Source organism: Lepisma saccharinum, chromosome 24, assembly GCF_977018435.1.
Source record: "Lepisma saccharinum chromosome 24, izLepSacc3.1, whole genome shotgun sequence".
NCBI lineage: Eukaryota > Metazoa > Arthropoda > Insecta > Zygentoma > Lepismatidae > Lepisma > Lepisma saccharinum.
Window position 1 is genome coordinate 42,257,363 of NC_139252.1, and position 24,269 is coordinate 42,281,631.

General features: G+C 37.8%; 1 protein-coding gene across 5 annotated transcripts in view; it reads left to right on the forward strand.

Annotated features, from left to right (window-relative positions):
* Positions 1–24,269, forward strand: part of TBC1D5 (TBC1 domain family member 5) — a 48,065-nt gene that overhangs the window by 16,212 nt on the left and 7,584 nt on the right. For 4 of the 5 annotated variants that reach the window (XM_083110504.1, XM_083110507.1, XM_083110505.1 and 1 more), the window contains exons 9-15: positions 1,756–1,889; positions 4,578–4,720; positions 10,132–10,238; positions 14,409–14,516; positions 16,093–16,165; positions 17,773–17,848; positions 19,524–19,611. In XM_083110504.1, the coding sequence (XP_082966630.1) occupies positions 1,756–1,889; positions 4,578–4,720; positions 10,132–10,238; positions 14,409–14,516; positions 16,093–16,165; positions 17,773–17,848; positions 19,524–19,611 (729 nt within the window). Of the gene's footprint in view, positions 1–1,755; positions 1,890–4,577; positions 4,721–10,131; positions 10,239–14,408; positions 14,517–16,092; positions 16,166–17,772; positions 17,849–19,523; positions 19,612–24,269 lie in introns of those variants that run through there. The other variant, XM_083110508.1, reaches the window with a different exon arrangement.

Consider the following 24,269-nt stretch of genomic DNA (forward strand, 5'->3'; position numbering starts at 1 on the left):
AAACTTAATGTGTTAACTCTCCCCTGCATATACATTTATGAATGCTTAATTTATGTTAAGCAAAATATTTCCAACTTTGCCACAAATGAGGAAATACATGGCCTAAACACAAGAAATAAAGACAGACTTCACATAAAACACTGCCGCATCAACTTATGTAAGAAAGGTCCCTTAAACTCTTCCATAGATCTCTACAATAAACTACCACAAGATGTGAGGAAAGAACCAAACTTGATGATATTCAAGCACAAGATAAAATCAATGCTTCTGAAGCATGTTTTTTATTCTATAGCTGAATACATGGAAGCGGCTTTTACATAAGACAAATGTACATAATGTAGTATAATCACATATTATTCTTGTAAAATTAAATGTTAAATGAAAGTGGGTAATTAGTATATTTTCTCATGTTATATTTTTTTGTGATTTTGATATAATAGCAGAGTAAGACCCAATTTTTTACAATTTTTGGCTATATATTTTGTATTTGTAAAATCTATTAATGTACCTGTATTGTAATGTAAGTATTGACATGTCCTATATTACCATGTACTGTAATTTGTACACACCGGTAGTCCTTGGACGCAAATAAACTAAACTAAACTAAACTATTACCTTAATAACAGTCACTGCGGACTCGTATGATATTGGTAATCATGGAGATAACAGATAAAGCAAAGTGTTGGATTTTATAGTTTTAATAAGCAACAAAACAAATAAAGAATAGAATTAAATGTAATACAAGGATCAAGACGTACAAGCTTTTAAGGCGTAATGATGGTTACAAGATGATTACATTGACCCCTACTTGATCCAAACATAGCTCTCCTAATAACGGAGGTGTGTCATTATACCAATGAATCTACTAATTATAATCCTAGCTAATTCTGGGTGTGTATTTTAGTGTAATTAATGGTGTATGTAAGTGTTGTAGTGTATGGGCAGAGGGTGTGCCATACTTGTAATATAGGGGAGTTTGTTCCCTGGAGGAGTAATCTATTTATCATACTAACTAAACCTTTATAAAAAAAATATGCTTACCTTTGTCAGAAAAGACTGTTACCACCGAGATCGTCGAGATCAGCGATCGTCTCTGGTGAGGGTGTCGATGAGGGTAACAGACTGAGCTCAAAAGCTTTGAGCATGACGTTTTAAAGTCAGATTATCAATAAGTGGGAGGTTCCCTATTCTGTGCAGTGCTCGCCCACGGGTCAAAAGGAGGGAGGATAGTGGTGGAATGGGGGGGGGGGGTGGAACCACAAAAAAGGAAGAAAGGGGGATTTATGCCATATGTGCGTTGGTGACGCCATATCCTATGCTTGGTAACAAAGTTCCTGTTGCGCCCTATGTGCCTATGCCGGCGAGTTATCACTCTAGCAAGAAATCGGCGGAACCAAAAGGGTATCCGGTTGCGTCTGTTTGGGGTGGTTAGACATCAACTAACCTTTGACCTTCCCAGTAGGATGCTGGCAAATAATGCCTTCACTCAAAGTTCGTATTACCACATGCGCACAGGCAGGGATCTAACAGGGGTCCCATTAGGATCACGATTCACTTCCAAAGTTCTTATGAATTACATATGGCATGCTCAAATATAAGTTGTAGGCCCTAAGAAAAGAAGTCTACCTAGGGAGCGTACAGGGTGATCACTGCCACAGAGGACTTCGTTTGAAATTTAAAAAAAAAAAAAAAAAAAAGGAATGTCCGAATTTCTGGAGGTGACACAATTAATTTCCATCATCCTTTTCTGTACAGGAGAGCCTAGGATCTGCTGAAAATGAAGTAATATTGCAGCTAGATTTCATCAGGGAAAATATACTAGCACCAAATGATAATACACTGCACCAGCACCTCAAGACACTCGAGATTCCTTTGCAGCTATTTGGCATGTAAGTACGTGTTCAATATGACATAAATACATTTTTACAGCAACATTCTTTTTAAAAATCATACATAACAAATAAACCACCATACAAGACAGTTTCAAAGTATGTCCTAGCTTTCGACTCCATCTTGCAAATGATGATGATTTCGAGATGAAAGCAAAAGCTTGGACATGTTTTGTTCAGTTTGATCAAGAAATTCATAGCCATTATGCTGTGGGGACCTTTTTTGATAGGTCATTATTCTTGAGGAACAGTGGAAATGTACAACGGCTAAGTTCTGTGTAGCATCAATATTCACCCTCTATGATGCTAAATTACTGGTGAGAAATTTATTTCACGTAACATATATATGTTCAGACAACATAAAAGCTTTGTTAGATCTCTGAAATCCATTTGATCAGGAACGCAATACTTACTTCTTCTAAAACTGGGGAAAAGTGCAATTTTCATGTAAAAATCTTTATAATTATACTAGGGTTGGGATGGATTGATAAAGTATATAGGCATATTAGTGTATTCATACAATTCCATAGAAATTGTATTATTGTGCCAATTTGTTATTATTTTTATATGTAATTCCTTGTACTCTGATTTTGTAAATTTCTTATATGCTTTTCTGAGGAACCACTTTAGTACTATCAGCAGTTATCGAAAATTTTTCTTCAAAGCTAGCCGCCAGCTCTGAAAATCAGGTGCCAGGAAACCACCTACTAGCAATTGTGCATACTACAGTATGTTTCAAAAGTCACGCAATCCAAGCTTTGAAAATGTATAACATGAAAATCGTAAGAGATATTTACACCGGGTTTTCTGCACTAAACTAATCCTGTAGGCTATCACTGGGTTCATAATTTTAGGTTAGCATTTATCTAAATAAAAGCAATTACATTATTTTAAAAAACATTGTTCATTTGCTGAAAACGTCTGAGAACTGATTTTCAACAACAACCAACTCTTAAACAATTTGTGGGATCATTTGTTGGTGTTTGACTGGTTGTAAAACAGTTGCTTTGTGAGGTACAGCAGAAGCAGGGCATTTTTATTGGAAAATCTCTTGCACATGAGTGTAAGAATAAGTAGTAAAATACTCTTCAGCAATGCACATGCACTGCTCCAATGAATACGCCATGCTGAATCAATCAATTAAAAAACAAGCACAGTAGCGGCGAAAGTGAGCAAAGAGAATTCAATGTAACCAGGGGCAGCCTAGGATTCTCTCAAGAGTCAAATTTCGGACAAAATCTTGATTTACGATTTTTCACGTAAATGTATAGCCAATACTTAGACACATGTTGCATGCGACTGTTCAATATTTCGACCTGCTAGTGTTGCCATATACGGAGATATGTCCCAAAAATGGCACTTTTCACTCAACCCATAAAATCGTCAGTCAAAAATTCATCAAATGTTGAACATGACCAATATTGGTCGCAAATGACAGACTGACATGGCATCAGTCATCAAATGTCTAATTATGACCCCTCGATAATTTCTTACATATTTTTCTTACTCAGAAGTTCATTTCTGGAAAAAATTGAATGCTGCTTTCCGTCAGTTATTAATTTATATAATTTTCTGTACGGAGTGAACTGATAATTTTAAGCATTGAAAAATATCTCAATGGGTGAGGCTTTATAATCCAGAAAACCCGGTGTAAATATCTCTTACGGTTTTCATGATATACATTTCCAAAGTTTGTGTTGTGCGACTTTTGAAACACACTGTATAAGATGCTGAGCATCACGGTATTCAAAACATCGCTAAATTATTTGAGAAAGCAGGAAATGGGGTGTTGGGGGACAAAGGGTAAGAAATTGTTACTGACTGGAATGTTCACAACGTTGATAAAATAAAAAAAATCATTTGCTAACTTACGCTGTGCTGCAATTTGAACTTAGAATCATCAAAATTTCGAACATACGTGTATTACAGCAAAAGATCACAGTTGCCAGGCTGAAATTTTTAGTTGCCATGGCAACCTGGCTGCCGAGATTTTTCAAACCCTTACTTTACCTTATCAGTATCGCCAAACATTTCATATCAGTCCATCCCTAATAATTAAAGGCACATATTTTTTGTAAATAAAGAAGCAAAATTTCATTACAAAAACAGTCAATTTTGGGTTCAAAAGCAGTAAATGAAACAAAATTTTGTTGTTATAGCGGTGAAAAATTGGATCAAAACTTTTGTATATAAAATGACATTTTTTTTCTTGTGAATATAATTCTAAATTTGATTTTAAAACTGCACTTGTTACACAAAATAAACAAATCCCTTCTAATAGCACATTTATGTAGTTACCAGAGTGTTAAGTGTATTTGTGTACAAAGATACGCATTTTTGCTTCTCAAATATTTACAACAGAATTAATCAATTTTCCGTGAATTGCATACCTCACAGGATAATTCAAACTTCAGAAAGAGTCGCGTCAGTAAATAAACTCTAAATTTCGTGTTTATGAATCTACTTCACATTTTGCATCATTTCTTGACAAAAGAGGGTAGGAAAATGCACTTCACATCTTTCAAAAACATGAAAAATTAACATTACAATGTGTTATTTCGCATAGGGTAGATGGGTTTAGGTGGTAGAACAGCCGCAGGAAAGTTGAAATTGAAATTAAATTCCGTGTTTTCATCAAAAATGCATGCCTTTACTAATAATCTATTTTTTTATGTGATACATTTGCAGAAGGTGGCTTCGCTTGCTGTTTGGTAGGGAATTCCCCCTCCAAGATTTGCTAGTCCTGTGGGATGCCATTTTTGCGGAAGGAGACAATTTTGAACTGGTGAATTATGTTGTGGTGGCAATGCTGATCGCCATAAGGGTCCAATGTAAGTATAGCTATGTTTCTGAAACAGGACTGTAGAATGAGTAAAATTAATATCCAATTCAACTTGTCTATAAAGAGCTCTTTATTGTTAATGTCGGTTGATAATTTGATCTAATAAATATAACTGGTGTAGCTCATTACTAGGGATGTGTTTTTCGATTCAAATTTTAACAGGCCTATTTCTAGCAATACACTATACCTTAAGAACAGATCTACAGTCCGGACGTGATAAGAAGCGGCGTGCAATCAGAATGCAGAACGTGACCAAATTCTGTCTCCTCGTTGGCTGCCATGTGGCTGGGAGGTTTCTAAGTTGCCACGTTCGCACAAACACACGGACAGGCTAGTCAGCTGTTGGCAGGCTCGGGGAAAAAAGCATCACGCAAAATAAAGCACGTATGTATCAGTATGCTAATATATGTTATTTCCGTCATAAAGTGATAATTTAACGAATCATACATTCTGGCAAGCATGAAACATTTTATCTTCCTGCTCTACACAGCAACCGAAAACCTTCACTGAAAGAACCTTTGTTGAGTTTTTATTATATTACATTGCAAGCATCAGCTACCAGCATCTTTTTACTTATGCTGTATCGTATCAAAATTACCAACAAAAGAAAATGCATCTTGTGTTATGATGAACACTGTGGCAAATCGTTCTCCTTTGATTTCATGCCGCCTCTCTTTGCCTTCTTTGTCACGCCGCGATTGTTGAAGCTTCAGAACGCACAAATGAAATGTATTTCTTGAAAATTAGGGCAAATTACGTACAACTTCGTTTCGTTAACACGTTTTTAAATTATATTTTGAGGAACCTACAAAAATTCACCTCTAAAACAGAATTTTACAGAACTGAGATACTGTATTACGGAGAAGAATTTATCAAGAACAAATCATTGTGTATGAATTGATTGATTGAGTTGGTGTTTTAAAGTCCACTTCATGCACACTACGGCTAATCTGGAATGAACCTACAGTTGGAAGTGGGATCCGAACCACTATGTGCCTCGACAGGGTATCAAACTCAGGACTACTTGATTACAAGGCGACAACACTTACCCTATCACTGTGCCATCGGGGAGGCACATGTGGGTGTGTGAAGTGAGATAATTTGGGAAGCTATATGAGAATACAGGCTCTGGCAATACAGAGTTCAATAAATTACAACGAAACGCTTGGCAATTGCTCGATTTCCTTAACATTAATGATACATTTGGTACATGTGTTATTAATGCTTTGAGCTACCTGTATGTAAAAACATAAAAAATGAATGAAAGAACAGAAGTAGTAGTTAAAGAATCAGTTGTTTTTGCTTACCGGCTACCATTGCAGTGGCGCCATCCCAAGATCATCTTCATTGTTGGTTGGTAAAGGAACATCTTCATCTGAGCTACTACTGTCACTGCTGTCTTCCCGCCCAAGTGAAATTACAAAATCCTCCATTTGCTGCTCTTCAACTCCTTTTCCCATGCTTCGGAAATAATCTTAATTGTGTGTTCTATAGCCGAACACCACCTATCTGCTGTCACATCCCCGATAGCGTGTTCTGTCAATTGCAAAATTTTAGACGGTGTAAAAGGTGGCAAAGTGTTCCTCTGTGCTACCAGCCCTTCGACCTGTGCCCAAATACGTTCGATTGCATTGTTCATACAATGATAAGGCGGGAGACGGACCACCGTATGTCCCGCTTCTTCTGCAAGCTTGTCTATTCGATATATGGAGAACTGGGGTTTGTGTAACATAAGGAGCTGCAGCCTTCCTCATGTTTCTGTGGGCTCGTGAAAATCCTGAAGTAGGTCAATCCGGCAACAGCGCATCACTAGCAGAGTGGGTGGTTCCACGCCGCTTGCTAGCACATCTCGACTGTAGCTTTTACCAGAGTAATCTGAGAGCCTGAAAATGTAAGTTCAGGAAAAAGCTTGGGGACCTATCAAATTTGAATTAGCGGGGTAATTTTTTTTTTTTTTTTTTTTTTTTTTTTTTTTTTTTTTTTTTTTTAAGAAATCTATACATTACACATGAAATGGCAAGCAGTTTAATGAAAACAGGTCATTTATGTAAAAGTTAATGATTTTCTAATGTACAGACAATTTTTCAGAATGTTTTATTATTTATTAATTTTACAATGGATCCAACTGGTTTAAAAATCAAATATTTTCTATGAGCATGGCAAGAGTGAAATTGTATACTATGAAGCCATTTGTGTTGAGAAAACATTTACCAGCATGGTTTTCATTTTGATTGATTTAGTTTATTTTACTTCGCTTTTTGTGCTACGTTTGACTATTTTGCGAAGATGGGGATGAGTGATGATATGATGAAATTGATGAATGGGCACTCACAAACACCCATGCCCAGGCTGGGATAAGAATCCGGAACCCCTGGGTTTTCATTTTGAGTCCACGATTTAAGCAGGGGTGGGGATTGGGTGACAAAACTGGGTGAGCAAAGAAAGTTTACTTTCTCTTGGTAGACAAGGGTTAGCATAGTGCCTGGGGCAAAAAATTGGGAGGAAGGCAACTGCCCCCCCCTCCCCCGCCCCCCATTTGCTGCCACTGGAATTAAGGATGGTGTTTTTAGATTTTCAATTGGAGCATTCATCTGTCTCTCACCCAGACCACACTTCGTAGAAACATGTACTGTTACAACCATTTTGACCTGCACTGTGGCTGTACAGTCTATGGCATCATGCTCTGGGCTCCATCTACAGGATGCGTGCAGGTTTGAGTCTCCTGGGGGATAAGAACTTTTCTCCTGAGATTTTGGCCAATGTATGGGACATCGTGAGGAAATTGGGGAGCTACGAATGAGTAAGGTTATAAGTAGTCTAACCAGGTCATGGAAACCTACAGCAACAACTGAGGGTTTGTCGTGCTGACTACATGTCACCCCATAAGTGGGTGGGTGGATGATCTCCCACCTCGGGTGAGTGAGTGAGTTGGATCAGGTGGGTGTGAGGGGGCAGTTGGTAGGTAGACCCGGACCCTCAATGGACTCTTGCGCCATGGGTTATTACAACCATTTTCCCCTTCCTATAGATACATTTTTCTTTATTATTATTATTTTTTAAAATTTTTAAGACTGCAGTTTCCCCAACATGCAAGTGATTTTGACAAAATGTGTAACAACCGTAAGTGCTCAGTTAACTACCTTTAATATTACAATGTTTGCACGTGATGTGAGCCAAGGTTTAATTAATATTTTTGTTTCGTAAATGTCTGTGTGTTTTTCGTGCAGAACTCTGAGCAGTCATGTCTCAAACACTAAGTTTTTCTATCTGATAGACATTGACGATTGATTACATTTCTCTAACATTGTAGCATATGTCTAGTGGGATGCATAAGTAATACCAGGCAAATTGTCCATCACAATGATTATACTTTCTATTTGTTTTATGGGATAAGAGCTTCAAGAATTGAAACTAGGGCTGAGCCGATACCAATACTGATGTATCGGTATCGGCATCGGTGAGTATCGGTTGATTTTCTTATACCGATATCATCAGATACCAAAGATTTTTCAGTGGCTAGAAGAGTGGGCAAAGGAAACAGCTCATGTCAACATTTGTCTTTTTTAAAGTTTGTTCACTCTTCCTTGTGACAGATTGGGAGACCAGCATAGGAAGTTCAATAGATTTTCATAGAAACACTAGATAAAACCCCACCCTCCTGGGAAGCAGATGGTGAGTTCAGAGGCATGGGTAAGTGAAAGATGAACCCAAATGTGACCATGAAGGCATGAAACTTCTTAGTTAACGCTGTGGGAAATAAACCATTCATTGCCAATTCTTGCTTGAAGATCGTGGTCTTAAGATAGGTGGATGTTTTTAACCCCCACCGCACTAATGTCAGGTCAGGTAGTTGCGGAGTTCTTGGAAAAGAGGGATGAAGGTCACTGCGAAATTATATTTGTGTTATCTACATTCAAGCGCGAAGGGGAATCAGCAATTTATACTTTTCCTCTTCACTTGTGTCTTACGTGTGACTGCCTGTATTGCCCAATGATGGCTATTTATTTCCGCCGAAAGCCGGCCTCCATGGCGGAGTGGTTAGCACATCGCGCTACGACGCCAAGGTTCGAATTCCGGCCTGGGCATAGATGTTTGGGAGTGTCCATTCATCAGTTTCATCACATCATCACTCATCCCCATCTTCGCAAATTAGCCAAAAGTGGCACAAAAAGCGAAGTAAAATACAGCAAATCAATCAATAATTTCTACCGAGATTAGATTGGGAACATGCGGCTTTGAATGATAGTACTAAGAAAGATAAGCTAATTGGGACTGGACCTACATTTTAAAGTGGGACCTGAACCACAATGCGCCTCCACTGAGTATCGAACCCACGATCTATTTATTACAAGGCGACTGCGACACCATCGGAGAGACCCCTCTAAAGATTTATGTACACCACTTACAATAATGTACATGAAATATTTATCAGGAACTTTACTTTTCATCAAATGGACATAAATTTCCTTACCAGGACAGTTGTTTTTACACAAAGTGTAGCGGTCTTAACTACACGTAAGCTAGATGATGAATATTATCTGTTTTATCTCTGATTTTATAGCGCCTTTTTACTATTTATGTAATAACAATATTTTTTAGTCAAGATAGAAAGAACAAAATAGTATTAACGTTGTCTTTCCTCCGTTTCTTAGTCTGATTACATACAACAATACTCCATACGCATCAGAAAAATTAAGTATTAATTAATTAATTTTCATTTTAGTACAAATAATTATATTAACGTATTAAATAGAAACAATTTTATTATTATATTTCTGAGACACTTGGCTCGGACTGGTTCCCCAAATTATATATTTCTAAATAAGTGCCTAGTGATGAGACTGGTTAGTATGACTCGGTAACTAGCCTTTGTTATTTTGTACTGGAACTATACAAGTATCGGTATCAGTCATGGTATCGGCATCAGTATCTGCAAATGGTGGTATCGGCTCAGCTCTAATTGAAACACAGCATCAGACAAGCTGCTGATAACTTCGAACCAGCATGCATGAAAATCCATTCCTCAAAAACATGGAGGCAAAGATAAATAAACAAAAATAATCAAGGACAATTTGCTGAGCAGTGCTTTTGCATCCCACTGTACCATGCACTTCAAAAAACAGTAGTTTTTAAACAATGAGTTGCTACAGTTATTGAATTGGTATTGTAGTCTTGAAGCATAGTTAATAGATAGATAAATATCTCTTGGTGCCACCAAGTTATTGTAAGTACTACATAACAGTAGTCATATTGCCCATTACTGCAACCCTATCACCAACAAATTCCAACAATTACCTAACCCCCACCCCCAAATCTGTAGGCTTTTGGAAATTTTAAATTGTCACAGGGGTAAACTTTTTAGTGTCTTTTAATTTTTGTATTTTCTTTTTCTTTTTGCAGTATTAAGTGGGGATTACACAACTTGTTTGACTTATTTGATGAGATATCCTGGTGCTGTAGATATTTCGTACATCATTGAAAATGCATTGTATCTGAAGGATTCCAAGGTTAGTTCCATGTGTTTCAGTTAATGATGCATGCACTTTTTACACACGTTCACTAAAATATCTATTTGGGACAATGTTTAACATGTTCTTACCATTTAGAAATACAGTTGGAGCATTAGCTGATCACTAGGGTGCATATACGTGTGTATAAGCACTAGAAGCTTCTAGAACACCAAAGTTGACACTAATCATGAACTTATTATTTTGGTTTTCTTCGTCAGTTGCCTTTAATTATTTGTATTTGCATTGAAATTGAATCGGGAATTTTTTCTGAAGTGAATGCAGTTTTATTGTTTACTAAGAGAGTTATGTTGTGAAGTTAATGTTATGCATTTGAAGCTAATAAGTTCAACCCTTAGTACGCCGTGCAGTCTGACGAAAGTAAGCCCAGTGTCGCCGAGGCTTTGAGCACGAAATTTGAATTTGTATACATAATGGAGAAAAATCGTAATAACTCTGGCACTATGAGACCAATCTACTTCGGATAACTTTTGTTTTGCAGGTAGAACATCAGTGCATGCAACCATGTAAAACTTGGATGCCCCAACCGCGGGGAGGTTAAGGGCGGGGGCTGCATCCCCCGAATTTCAATGAAAAGAACATAAAAATGTGGAGTTCTTTTGCTTTTTTTTTTTTTTTTTTTTTTTCAAAGAATGGACCTTCCGCAACAGAATGAAACTTGATTCATGTTCGTGGGTGCAATAAAATTTGAATAATAAGGCAAAACGTAAAACTCTGTTTTTTTCCTCAGAACAGCAAATTTTAGCCAATTTGCATATTATTCATAAAATTGTTATAACTCGGACACTATGGGACCAATCTATTTCGGATAACTTTTGTTTTGCAGGTAGAACATCAGTTCATGCAACCATGTAAAATTTGGATGCCCCAACCGTGGAGGGGGGTGGGGTTATGGGCGGTGGCTGCATCGCCCAAATTTCAATGAAAAAAAAACAACATAAAAATGTGGAGTTTGCCCCCCTCTTCTCCAGCTACTTTGGGGAGAAAACCGGAACTTTTGCTTTTTTTCAAAGAATGGACCTTCCGCAACAGAACGAAACTTGATTCATGTTTGTGGGTGGAATACAATTTGAATAATAAGGCAAAACGTAAAACTCGTCTTTTTTCCTCAAAACAGCGAATTTTAGCCAATTTGCATATTATTCATAAAATTGTTATAACTCGGACACTATGGGACCAATCTACTTCGGATAACTTTTGTTTTGCAGGTAGAACATCAGTGCATGCAACCATGTAAAATTTGGATGCCCTAACCATCAGAAGGAAGGGGTTACGGGCGGGGGCTGCATCCCCCGAATTTCAATGAAAAGAACATAAAAATGTGGAGTTTGCCCCCTCTTCTCCAGCAACTTTTGCTTTTTTTTCGTTCGCACTTGCATCTTGTGTAGCTACTGTGAATCTATTTCTTCCCTGTTGACTCGGCTCTTTGTGGAAATATGTCCGGAAGGAAACGATTGTGCGTTAGGGAGATCGATGAGCTGTTATATGATTCACAGCCACTGCTCAGAACCGATTATGGCCAGGCCTTTCCTAACAGAGGAGGGGAGGGAGCCTTTGCAATCGTTTGTTTTGTCTATACTTCTGGATAGACTCACGCTTCTGGCCTCTGGTTATTGTCAAGCTTCATTGCATTTCTAACATAGAGGCGACAGAAAGCTGACACCACCAAACCTCATCCAATCCTCCCTCTTTTTTTGTTGCATATTTGCAACGGCGGCGGACTAAGGGGACCTAGTGTTAAGACCTGTAGCGATGAATTGCTCCCTTCCCTTGGTAATCAAATGTCCAATATTTATCTGTCGTACCCGTATGGAATTTGACATGAACCTCTTTCTCAAGGGTATTTACCTCTTTCCTTACAGCATCCATGTCCTAAACTTACTAATACGAGGGTTACAGCAAAACTCGTGGCAACTATTTCTTTTTTCCACAATAATGCGGGTCAGGCAAGAAATCGTAAAATATTCAATTGGAAGGTCACGATATATGAATGAATTGATGAATGTATGAATTTTTAACAACATAGAGATCTGTATCAGGATAGAGAAAAAGACAAAATAAGAAACATCAATCATTTGTTACAAATATCGTCCTTAACATTGTTGCTTCTCTTCCATGCCGAAATGCTGCTGAACACCTTGCAACTGTTCGGTATGGTAGAGCATCATTTCCTAAAGCTTCCACAAGCTCAGTGTGGCATTCTCTCGCATTCCTACCATGGAGAACTGCTGTTTTCACATAAGAATGCTTTTATAACACCATTAAGCCTTGTTTCCATGATTATGAAAAACTAAATATGCTGACCAAGGCAGTAATTTATTTTATAAAAACATAAACTAACGTAACGTTTCAACCTTCTAGCAAGGTCTTCTTCAGACTGTGTATCAAGTACAAAAGTAACCAGATACAACAAAAGGGCATTATATATACACACAAAGATTACTCCCTCCAGACTATTTAGAAAGTTGTTTGGAACTTTCTAGCAGATGACTTTCACTTGCCAATTTTACTTTCACCTAAAAGGCTAAACACAATTACTTCCATATAGAATGTGGTTGGACTTTTAATCTCATGCTCTTTTCCCTTCATTTTTCTTCCTTCTCCTCTCCTCTTTCTCTCTTGTCCTTTCCACTCTTTCCAACATCTTCTTCCATTCTTTGTTTAACTTCAGTCCCCCATTCCAGTTCATTGTGTCTTCTTCACCTTTCTTCTCTATTTCCTTGGCTTCCTTCCATTTTCTCACTAGCATTCTCTTCTCCCTTCCTATCTGCTTAGCCTCATCCCACTCTATGTCATGTCCTGTTTCTCTCGTGTGTTTAAATATTCTCTCTCTTAAGTCATACATCATCCCTATGTTGTTTCAACCTGTCTTTCAGCCTTTTTTTCGTTTCTCCTATGTACACACTCTGACATTCTTTACATTTCACTTCGTAGATAATCCCTTCCTCTTCCTCTTCTCTGTTTTCCTTTTTCTTGTTAGCATTCCTCGCTATTCCTAAGATGCTTCTCCCTCCCTAAGAATACTATTTTGTTCTTTGTATCTTGACTAAAAAATATTGTTATTACATAAATAGTAAAAAGGCGCTATAAAATCAGAGATAAAACAGATAATATTCATCATCTAGCTTACGTGTAGTTAAGACCGCTACAATTTGTGTAAAAACAACTGTCCTGGTAAGGAAATTTATGTCCATTTGATGAAAAGTAAAGTTCCTGATAAATATTTCATGTACATTATTGTAAGTTCAAAAAGCACTTTAAACAGTCCCGATTTGCCTACCTGTGCATAAACTGGTGACTGCAGCTGACAAGCCTAGATAAATGCTTAGTCAGCATCTGTTTAGAGTATACAAAACCCAAGTTGGGAATAAAGGAAGAGTTGGGGGGGGGGGACATTTTATCAAGTATTATGGAAAGGAGACACTAACCCTGAAAATGGGCATTTATAGACACTATAAAAAATGCATTATCAGGCCCAAGATGACATGGAACGAATTTAAAACATTACTGGTTATTCCTTAAATTAGGCACACTACGTAAATTTTTCAGCGAAAAATGCAGTCTCGACCAGGACTCGAACCCTAATCTCTGACATACTGTGCCAGTGAGCTACCGAGCCAGCCTGGCTTTGCCTGATTTTTCACTGTCGCTGTTTTACCTGTGTGGAATCTTTTAGTGCTACCGCAACAGGATCTGTTGCCTTTGAAACACTGTAGACGTGGATGTTGCCTGGTTCTTCCCAGCGTAGAGATGTCAATTCCTTAAGTTAGGTACACACAGGAGATGTACTACATAGATTTTACAGCGAAAAATGCACAGATCCTGTTGCGTTAGCACTAGAAGAGACGATTCCACACAGCTAGGCCAGCTCGATAGCTCAGTGGTAGAGCAATGGCACAGTATGCCAGAGACTCAGGTTTGAGTTCTATTCGAGCCTGCATTTTTTGCTGAAAAATCAACGTATTTATTGGTTATGGTTTACTACACAGGAATAAAATAGGTGAAAAATAGGCCTTCTATTGATCTTACTATTTGTACAGTGTTAGCCACATGTTATTTTGTGGCCCATATTTATGATTGTTGCATTATTACCTTGCTAACCTAATACGTTGTCTGTTGATAGTAGTGAGGCTTTTATTTCTTTTGCAGAGATATTGCCAGCCTGCAATGACTACATTTCCACATCTCCCTGTTGTTACTGTTGGAGGCAGAACTGATATCAACAGAGGCCCTCAGGTTACCAACTCAGTTACTACAGTAAGTTACTTTGGTATGAATGCTGCATTTTTTTAGTTAGCTGTGGATCCTCACCTAATGCATTATTAATACAGGGTGTCTACCTGCTGGTAATTGTGTATGAATTCTGCATGAATTTTCTTCAGAGACATTAATAATATGTTTCCAAAGCATATATTTGCATTTTGAAGTGGGGGAGGAGGGGGTATTTTTTAAACTGTCTCCCCCTAGATACATTGAACAATTATATTATTATTTTGAGACATTGTCAGGTGGTTTTCACTTATTGTTGGACTTGATTTAAAAATGGGGTGGGCAGAACAATCATTCATCCCTTAATCAACGATATCACAACTTTGATGTCTCAAGAGCAATTACGTTAATTCTAGATTTCAAGGGAGAGGGTGGCTATCTTTTTAAATTGTAAGAGTAGCGATTATTATTATCACTTACATTAATTGACCATCTTTTGTTAAATCAGATGACTCAGGGGACATGATTGTCGATGTTGCATGTCAAGAAATAAAGGAAGGACTATCATTTTAGACATCAAGGTCATTGATTATCATTTGCTCTTATGTTTATCGATGGCTTATTGTTAGTGTAAAATATTAATACAGATTAATTATCATTATAACAATTATAATTTTTCCTCTTGAATTTTTGGAAATTTAGCATTCAAAAACCTACTTGAATTTTATTTGAAATTAGCTGTTCAGTTCATGTAGAGTCACGGACACTTCTGGGTTGTACCAGTATCATTGACTTTCAACGGGAACTTTACAATCCAGAAGTGTCCATGACTGTACCTTCTGGGATTTGCGGATCTATCACTTTGCTTTGGGTTAAGTGAATTGTTGCTAGTAGTAAAAATGTTCTTTGCATTTTGATTTCTTAGTGAATTTGATTCCAGACTGAAGCCAATGGTGGTGGTGTATTTTTTACTTCTTTAGATTATGTATCATCTCCATGTGTTTAGGCTAATAAAGGCAGTGAGGTTGAATAGTGATAACATGAAACAGCAATGAAACAACTCTGCACTTGACTGGGACTGAAACCCAGAAATCTTTAGTGACAATGTTTAGATATCTCACATTATCTTTTTGGTGGCTGTCTTTTAGATCTATTTCTCTCTTCTAATCATCTTTGAGGGTGTGCATGCTGTAGGCTAACATTGGCTATCTTGTGTCGGTCTTGCCAAGCTTAATCTTTAGTTTGTTTGTTTCTGTCAAGGTAATATTATTTTCCCCCGTGTTTATGAGGTTTCCATTATTGTCAGGCTTCTTAGAAACCATGACATTTACCACCATTCACGTGAGGAAACTATCGACTTACAATATGTTTGGTGATATCCGACTCAAGTTTGTTTTGTACTACAAGCAGTGATCAGCACTTTTGTACTGAAAAGTAAATTATGTCAGCCAAACACAATTGAACTGACACTGACCAGTTACAATTTCAAAGTGTGGAAGGTATTGTAAACAAATTGACAAGATGTTTATATAGTTAAGACAAATTGATATTTCAAAAATTGTTTTTACACCATACCATTCCTTATAAAAAGAACTACAATATGTGTTTCATTGCATTATTATAGACGAACCACAGAGGAGGAGCCATTTCCAGGAGTAGTTCTTCCATGTGCCAACAAGAGATCTCTTCTGAGGAAGGTATGCATTAGTCAGGTCTGAATTTTTGGGAGGAGGAGGGTTGTGCTGTAAACCCAGGTCTCCAGTTAAGAATAATTGTTTTAAAAAGTGCTCGCAATATGAATACGAATAAATTAGATGTTGGAAATGTGGCAACCGTCTCACATTATTTGGGCCTAAAAGTAAAAACTGAAATTGTATTTAATGGGTCCCCCAGGCCTTCACACATGTAAATTATTAGTGGAATAATTTGAATTTCAGTCTGCAAATGCTCCTTTCACAGTTTTATGTGAACATAGTAATAGATGCATGACTTTTTCTTTCACAATTAAATTTTATAACTTAAAACCTTCCAAAGTAACAATGTACATTTTCCACATAAGATTGTAACGGATGCAGATTTTCAAAATAATATGATATTAAGCAGAAAATATAAGAAACTAAGTGTAAATACATTTCCTTGTTTTAAGTGGTAATTCATTAAAATAGGCACATGCAGGAGATGAACTACATAGATATTTCAGCGAGAAATGTAGGCTCGACCAGGACTCGAACCTGGGTCTCTGGCATACCATGCCATTTATCTACCACTGAGCTACTGAGTCGGCCTGGCTTCACCTGAATTTTTACTGGTGCTGGTTTACCTGTGTGCAATCGTCTCTTCTAGTGCTACGATGATGGCACGGTATGCCAGAGACCCAGGTTCGAGTTCTGCTTGGGGCCTCCCCGATGGCGCAGTGGTAGTGTCGTCGCCTTGTAATCAAGGGGTCCCGGGTTCAATACCTGACGAAAGCACATAGTGGTTCGGATTCCACTTTAAATTGTAGGTCCAGTCCTGATTAGCCTTACTGTGCATAAAGTGGACTTAAAACACCAATTCAATCTATCAATCAATCGAGTCCTGATCGAGCCTGCATTTTTCACTGAAAAAGTGGTAATTTGAGTTTGATTCCTACATCAGATACGGCTCATGAGTCTCAGTGACTGGAGTTCATTCAGTGTCATGTAACATCAGTACATTGGGGTAAAGGTTACGAGAGCATAGTATTGGTCACAGCATATTCAAACTTAGTGAAAGCTCGTTTTATGTTCACTTTATGCACTGGTAGGCTTTTTCGGACAGCCTGCAGTTTAAAGTGATGTAAGAAGCGACACAAACCACAATCTGTTTTCGGAACTACTAATTATAAGGTGACAGAAAAATGAGTTATTTAAAGGTGTACTACATTCAAGTATATATATGTAGCCTTCATTAACGTGTTTTTAGTGCATGCATTGAGTAGTGTCAATAAATTTTAAAATTATTTTTATGTAATTCCTTTGAAAACTTACTGGAATTTGTAGCATGACTGAGCATGAACTGGTATTTTGTACCAACAACGAGCTACCAAACTGCTTTTTTTGTTTACAGAAAAAGAAAGCAACATTTGTATAGCATATTAGTCTACAGGCAGAAAACTAAAAATAAATAAAATTCTACCATAGCAGCTTTTAATTAATGAAAAACCATGCCTGTCATTTCATAAATTCTTGCTCTTGAACTTGCAGATATAAATTTTGCTGAAATAGAAAGCTATGAATGAGTTGAATTAAATTTGTGGCAGCCTTTAATGTTTGTATTCTTGCAGGTCGATCCAAGCTGAGTTCTAAATCGAAGACAAAGACCTCTGAAGATGCACCTCGTAGTGGTACATTGACAGGCAAGTGAGTAGCTTATTTAGGCATGTTTGGTTCTTTTTTACCATTTCACAATTGTTTCAAGTTCAGATATATTCTGATATAATCTTTTTACTAAGGGTTATCAAGGAGCTTTGTTGTGGTTGCTTGAGTGGATTTTGCAACAGTGTTTCAAATGAAAGAACATTCACACTCGTACTCATACCTGGGACTGTCAATGGTAAGATCATGAGTTGATTGGCCAACATGCTCAGTTACCGAAGCTGCTTTTATTACAAATTTTAAGGAAATTAAAATTAGCAATATGTATCTATTGTCCCGCACTGTGGCCATGCGGTCTAAGGTGCATGTTCGAGTCTCCTGGGGGAAGCTTAACAACTTTTCTCCTGAGATTTCGTCCTGTGAGGAAATTGGGGAGCTACGGATGAGTAGCGTAACTTGGTCATGGAAACCTGTAACGACGACTGGAGGTTCCTCGTGTGACTACTTAATTGGTTGGATGATCGCCCACCTCTGGAGATGGGAGGAGGCCAGCAGTCGGTAGGTAGACCCTTGAACTCACGCACTGCTGCTCCAAGGGTTATTGTTTAATATGTATCTACTAGTATGTGGTGTCAGATGTCTTCTTATTCAGCATTTACCCTTATCCGGGCAACCAGTGTCTTATCAGACACTGTTGATTATATTTTTTGTCACATAATTCAACGATACTTCCTGTGAACGTGATATTTTTTGACTTTGTTTGTTTCTTTCTTTTTTCTCATTTCACAATATTTGACTTTTTTTGATAAAGTAGGTCAGGTGCAAAAAAATATTTTCCATTTCACGTACGGAAACGGGCAAGCAGTGTCTGTTGGACACAGTGTACAAACGAAAGTTGTAATATTACTTGAATATGTATTAACAAATGTTTAATCAAAAATAAAGTATTTAATAAGACATCACATAAAAATATTATTAGCGATAAAATAGAAAAAATGAAAAATATGTGAGCAAATAAAACAATTTCCTCACACTACCTTCCGGCCTAACATGTTTCATATACTATGCTGCAAAAATTAGAACAACATGCAATTACGATGATGATGATTACAAGAATTATGGACATAACAAAGATGATTAGGTTAAATACCATGTTACTCGGTTGTTTCCACATCGATGAAACATAAAAATCTTATAATAAAAGGGCAGACACTGCTTGCTCGGACACGTTACAAAAAATAGCTTGCCCGAATAAGGGTTAATAATTATTTTCATTGTTATGTAATTGTTATGTAATTTTGCATTGTATACCAAGACTAAGCTGATACCGATGTCAATGTATCAGTATTGGCAAGTATTAGTTCAATTAGAAACAGTGGAGTCAGAGGCATCTTGCGGGGTTCGCAAAAATTCTTTGACACTTTTGCTAAGTCTTATGTAATTCTTTGCAATGTAATAATTATATATTAATATGTATAAATATTCTGAAGTCAACTTTTAATTACAAGTGAACCAATACTGGTACTTATACCTCTGATAGGTACAAATGAATAATTTATCCCAATCATAAATGAATAATTTATCCCAATCATAAATTATTTATATTCGCAGCATTTTGCATAGATACTGTTGACATTGTGAATTGATTCTTTTTTTATACATACCCATATGTTTCTGTCTGTAATCTGTATAAATTAACCCATATCAACATTCTCTGCAGGTTGAAGAGACTCTCTGTGAAGAAATGGGGAACACAGACAGCAGAGAGAGCAGATGATGTAGGAATTATAGATGGCTATGCTCCAAATGTAAGATTTACATTCTCTTTTGTTAAAAATCTTAATTGTTGTGACACAAAAGTAGATTATACTTAATGTTCAATTGTATATAGAATAATTGTTTTGCAGTAGGATTCACGCCTGGTATCCTGTAATTATTTTCACTAGAGGGTCAATTTTGGTTTTGGTTAGATATAAAAGTTGGGGTGTGAATTTTGTGTATTTTTTAAACTTTCATTAGCATATATGACTTCCCTGTTGCATTGAACTGGTTTCTTCAAGTCTAGAAAACAAGCTAACCAAACACTCTGGCATTCCCATGCCCATAGGTTTATTGCCACAGCAACATAAACCTTCCCTCCCCAAGATAATTTCAGTTGTAGTCATATTCAGGTTTATCTCGATGGTGTGCTTTCACCTTATCTTGGCCTTCCCACAGATCTTCTTCTATCATGTTTCCCAACACATATTCTGTGAACTCTTCTTGATTTGAAAATGTCCAAGTAGATCATGGGCTCTTTTTCTCAGAGGTGTATTTGATAAACAGATCTATAAGTACATGAATCTTTACATTAAGGCTTAGCCAGAATCCTTGGCCAACACCAGCAAAGCAGTTCCAAGAGGAGAAGAAACTTCGAAAACTGCTTTTCTAGTATTGGCCAGAGGCCCAGTCAAGCCTTGAAAGGGAGTTGGTATTTCCTATCAGAATCATCATATTGTTTTCTCCTTTCCTTATTTGTTATATTCTTATCGGGATCTAAGTACAGGGTAAAGAAAAAGGGACTTGTGAGATGGGCTCAGACCATGTTCAGATCGGAGGGATGCCTCCATCCTCCAGGTGGAGGTACATACCTGAGTTCTTTCTCCTACGATGTTGACTCACTCAAGTCAAATCCAAAACTGATCTTGAATTTTCCTTTTGATCTTCTCAGATTGGTTCAGTTGCTTAGATATACAAATTCCAATACATGTCCATTTAGATCTCAGGCCGGTACCTTTCTCCCAGATGAGGCAAGTAATGTAATTTGTAAGGTTTGCATTCCAAACCGAGACGAACATCCTGTCTCTGTAAAATGTAATTTTTATGAATACCTTCTAATTTTTACTTACAAATCAACAATATTGTCGGAAGCTACTGGCAAATTTCAAAGTCAAGACTGTCAACTGGTAAATTTCCATATTATAGATTGTTATAACAAATCTGTTGTCACACAAAGTTCAGACAGGGAAGCATATGGTACCATGAAACTTTGCCAAAACTGTGTTTATGTATTTGTAGAAACTGTAGTTGAGTACAAAGAAGTTAGAATTTATTTATATCCTTTTTATAAATGTTAATATGCACCTGTTTTGAATATTCTCTGTTTGATGTTTTCAATTTTTCCTTGAGTTGAGTGTGCACTTGTGACTTATCTTGTGTATTCTTCCATTGTAATGTGTTTTCCATGGCAGTTACCATTGGCAGAATACCTTTAATCCTGGTTGTACTTCATTATTCTTAACAGTGCATATTGCTTGTTGCACTTCAAAATAATAAAACATGCAGTTTTCATTCAATAAGCACTCTCTTTCCTGTTTTGGAGACATTGCAACCCATTCCTAGCGTCTTTTTCAAGCTTTGAAGCTGATGTTACAGTCCTCCATGGCCATGCAGTCTTAAGGAGCTGTGCTTTGGGCTCAGACTTCAGAATGGCATGGGTTCGAGTCGTCCTTGGTTCAGTCTCTGGGTTCTCGGCCTGTGTATAGGACCGTTGGCAACCCACCATCGTGAGGAAAATGGGGATCTATGAGTGAGTAGCGTAGCCCGGTCTGGGAAATCTAAAAATGCTGAGGGTTCGACGTACTGACCCAGCGTTATCCTATTACCGGTTGAAGATCTCGACACCTCTACCTCGGCTTGCGGGAGGGAGACTGCCAGTCGAGTCTAAGCCCTACAAGGGCTGTCGAGCCATGGGTTATTTATAACTCATGTTTCATAAAAGCATCATCTTTTTTACTTTAAAACGATTATTATTAACCGTGGACTTAGGGACAAGATAAAGATTTACCTATTTTTCAACATAGTCTACACATACATCTAGTGTAATCCAGTAAATATCCTCCTATCGAAAATGTCTACCCTGTATATGAACAAATCTAAGAAAAGCATGTTTCGTGTCATTGTTGCTGATATCTACAAAGCTGTGAAGGGGTGGAAACCATTGTGTCAGATCACGCAGGTCTGTTGATAGATTGGTCCAGTTCTTGGCTAGATGGGCTGCTGCTGTTCTACGAGGTCTTGCATTGTCATCACGAAGTAGAACATCCGAGACAGCCTTGCATCTTACCTTGGCTGGCAGCTTTGAACTATGTCAGTGTGTCGCAGTATCTGTTTTCATTTAGCATTACACCTACCAGGAACAGAACCTTGTAGGATACAGCTGCTCATCTTTAAGGCAAAGAGGGACAATTACACACCAGTTGTGCATTTATTTCAATATCGTCAGATTGGGCACTGCTATTTTAAAAAGGGATTAGTATGCGAGAGAGTATGAATTTCTCTCCATGTTGCAAGTGGAAACTGTTTTACAAGTTGATTAGTAAACTAGACACGATGTTTGAAAAATATGATTAATAAGTATTTACGGAATCCCATGTCTTCCTTATGGGAAATCAACTTCAACTTCAAGTTACGGCTAAGCAAATGGGAGTTTCGACTTTTCCTACTACTATGATGTAATTCAACGTGTCCTTTTTCCGTCCATGTACTTTTCGACGTCATTGGATGTTTGATATTCCTGAGAGAACGACTAAAATAATGGTCCTATAAGCCTAATGCATTTCTCCTTGCCTCCTACGGCCATCCTGGCAGTGTTGCCAAACCTGATGTGCATAGAAGAGTCAAATTTCACAATTAATGGAGCTAAAGATGACTTTCAGCTAGATTAACGAAGGCTGCATAAAGTGCCTCCTACGGTAATCTTAGGTGTCGGAGGGGTGCTATTACCGTTAACTTTGAAGTGATGGCAATTTATTCTCAATTTTCACTGCCTAGATTTGGCAGCATCACCCATCTCAATAATCCACTGATGCTCATATGAAATCGAAAATGAAGGATTCCCGGATAACGATATTGTTATCTTCACCTCAGCCATGGCGTTATATAAAAGAAGCTGGTGAAGTAAGAGGGGGTTGGGTAACCCAGCCAATATAACAATATTACGTCACGTGTAAAATGTACTCATGGCAAAAGTTGGTCTTTGTGGACCGGAGCCAGTGGTGGCATCATAGTGGGGCAGGTGCCACAGTTCACAGTCAAGCGAGTGCACGAAAGAACCAGATCTGGCTCCAAAAGACCGAAGTTGGCAACAGTGATCGGCAGCTGTCGCAGCGAGAAAGACCTGGGGGAAATAGTCCCTCTCCCCCTTAACATACTGGCTCTTCCTATAATAATGTGGACTTGCTTCTACCTGCAACTGTTCGCCTTCAAACAACTGATTACGAGGGTCACTATTTATATTTTTAGCCTTGGCAACACTGATTGAAGTTAGGCGCGATTTGACGTTTGCACGGAATCGTCTGGCATTATTGACCATAACGTACTTCAAATGTTTTGTCAATAGCTTCATTTGTGTTGTTTATGTTGCCTTGGAGATTGCGAGACAACAATAAAATGGAATTAACTCAGTGAACATTTTCGTGTGATGATTTTTTACGATTTTCGACGTGTATTATCAAGACAAGAGTGCATCGATCAACTTACTTCCACATTTGGCGATGAAGTCCCATCCTTTGCCACTGTGAAACGCTGGTATAACGAATTTAATCGTGGCCGCCATTCGCTCACCAACGAGATTCTCAAAGGTCGTCCAAAATCAGTTGTTGTTCAAGAAAACATTGATGCTGTGCAAAACCTAATACTGCAAGATCGTCATGTGATATACTGTGAGATTGAGGCAAACATAGGCATTAGTTCCACCAGCATATATAAAATATTACATGATCATTTAGCTGTGAGAAAGGTGTGTTCTCGTTGGATCCCACACAATTTGACAAGAACTCAAAAAGATGCTCGCGTCAATTGGTGCAAACAGATGCTCAATAAATACAATCGTGGTGCTTCAAAAGACGTATATAAGATTGTAACAGGTGACGAATCATGGATATATGCATATGAGCCGGAACGTAAACAGCAGTCGACTGTATGGGTGTTTCAAGATGAACCCAATCCAACAAAAGTTGTTCACGCTCGAAGCACATCGAAACAAATGGTCGCCTGTTTTTTTGGGAAAACTGGTCATGTGGCAACTGTGCCTTAGAGGAACGTAGAACGGTCAACTCTGAATGGTACACAACAATTTGTTTGCCAGAGGTCTTCGGTCAAATACGGAAAACAAACAAACGCCGTCAGATCATTCTTCATCAAGACAATGCCAGCTGCCACACATCTCGTCTAACAACCGACTTTATGAACAGTCAAAAAATCGAATTGATGGGTCATCTGCCGTACAGTCCTGATTTGGCACCCAATGACTTCTTCTTGTTCCCGAATGTCAAGAATAAATTGCGTGGACAACGATTTTCGTCGGCGGAAGAGCCGTTGATGCGTTCAAAATCCATATTATGGAGGTGTCTCAAGAAGATTGGAAAAACTGCTTTGACAAATGGTTCGAACGAATGCAAAAGTGTATTGACCATAAAGGAGAATA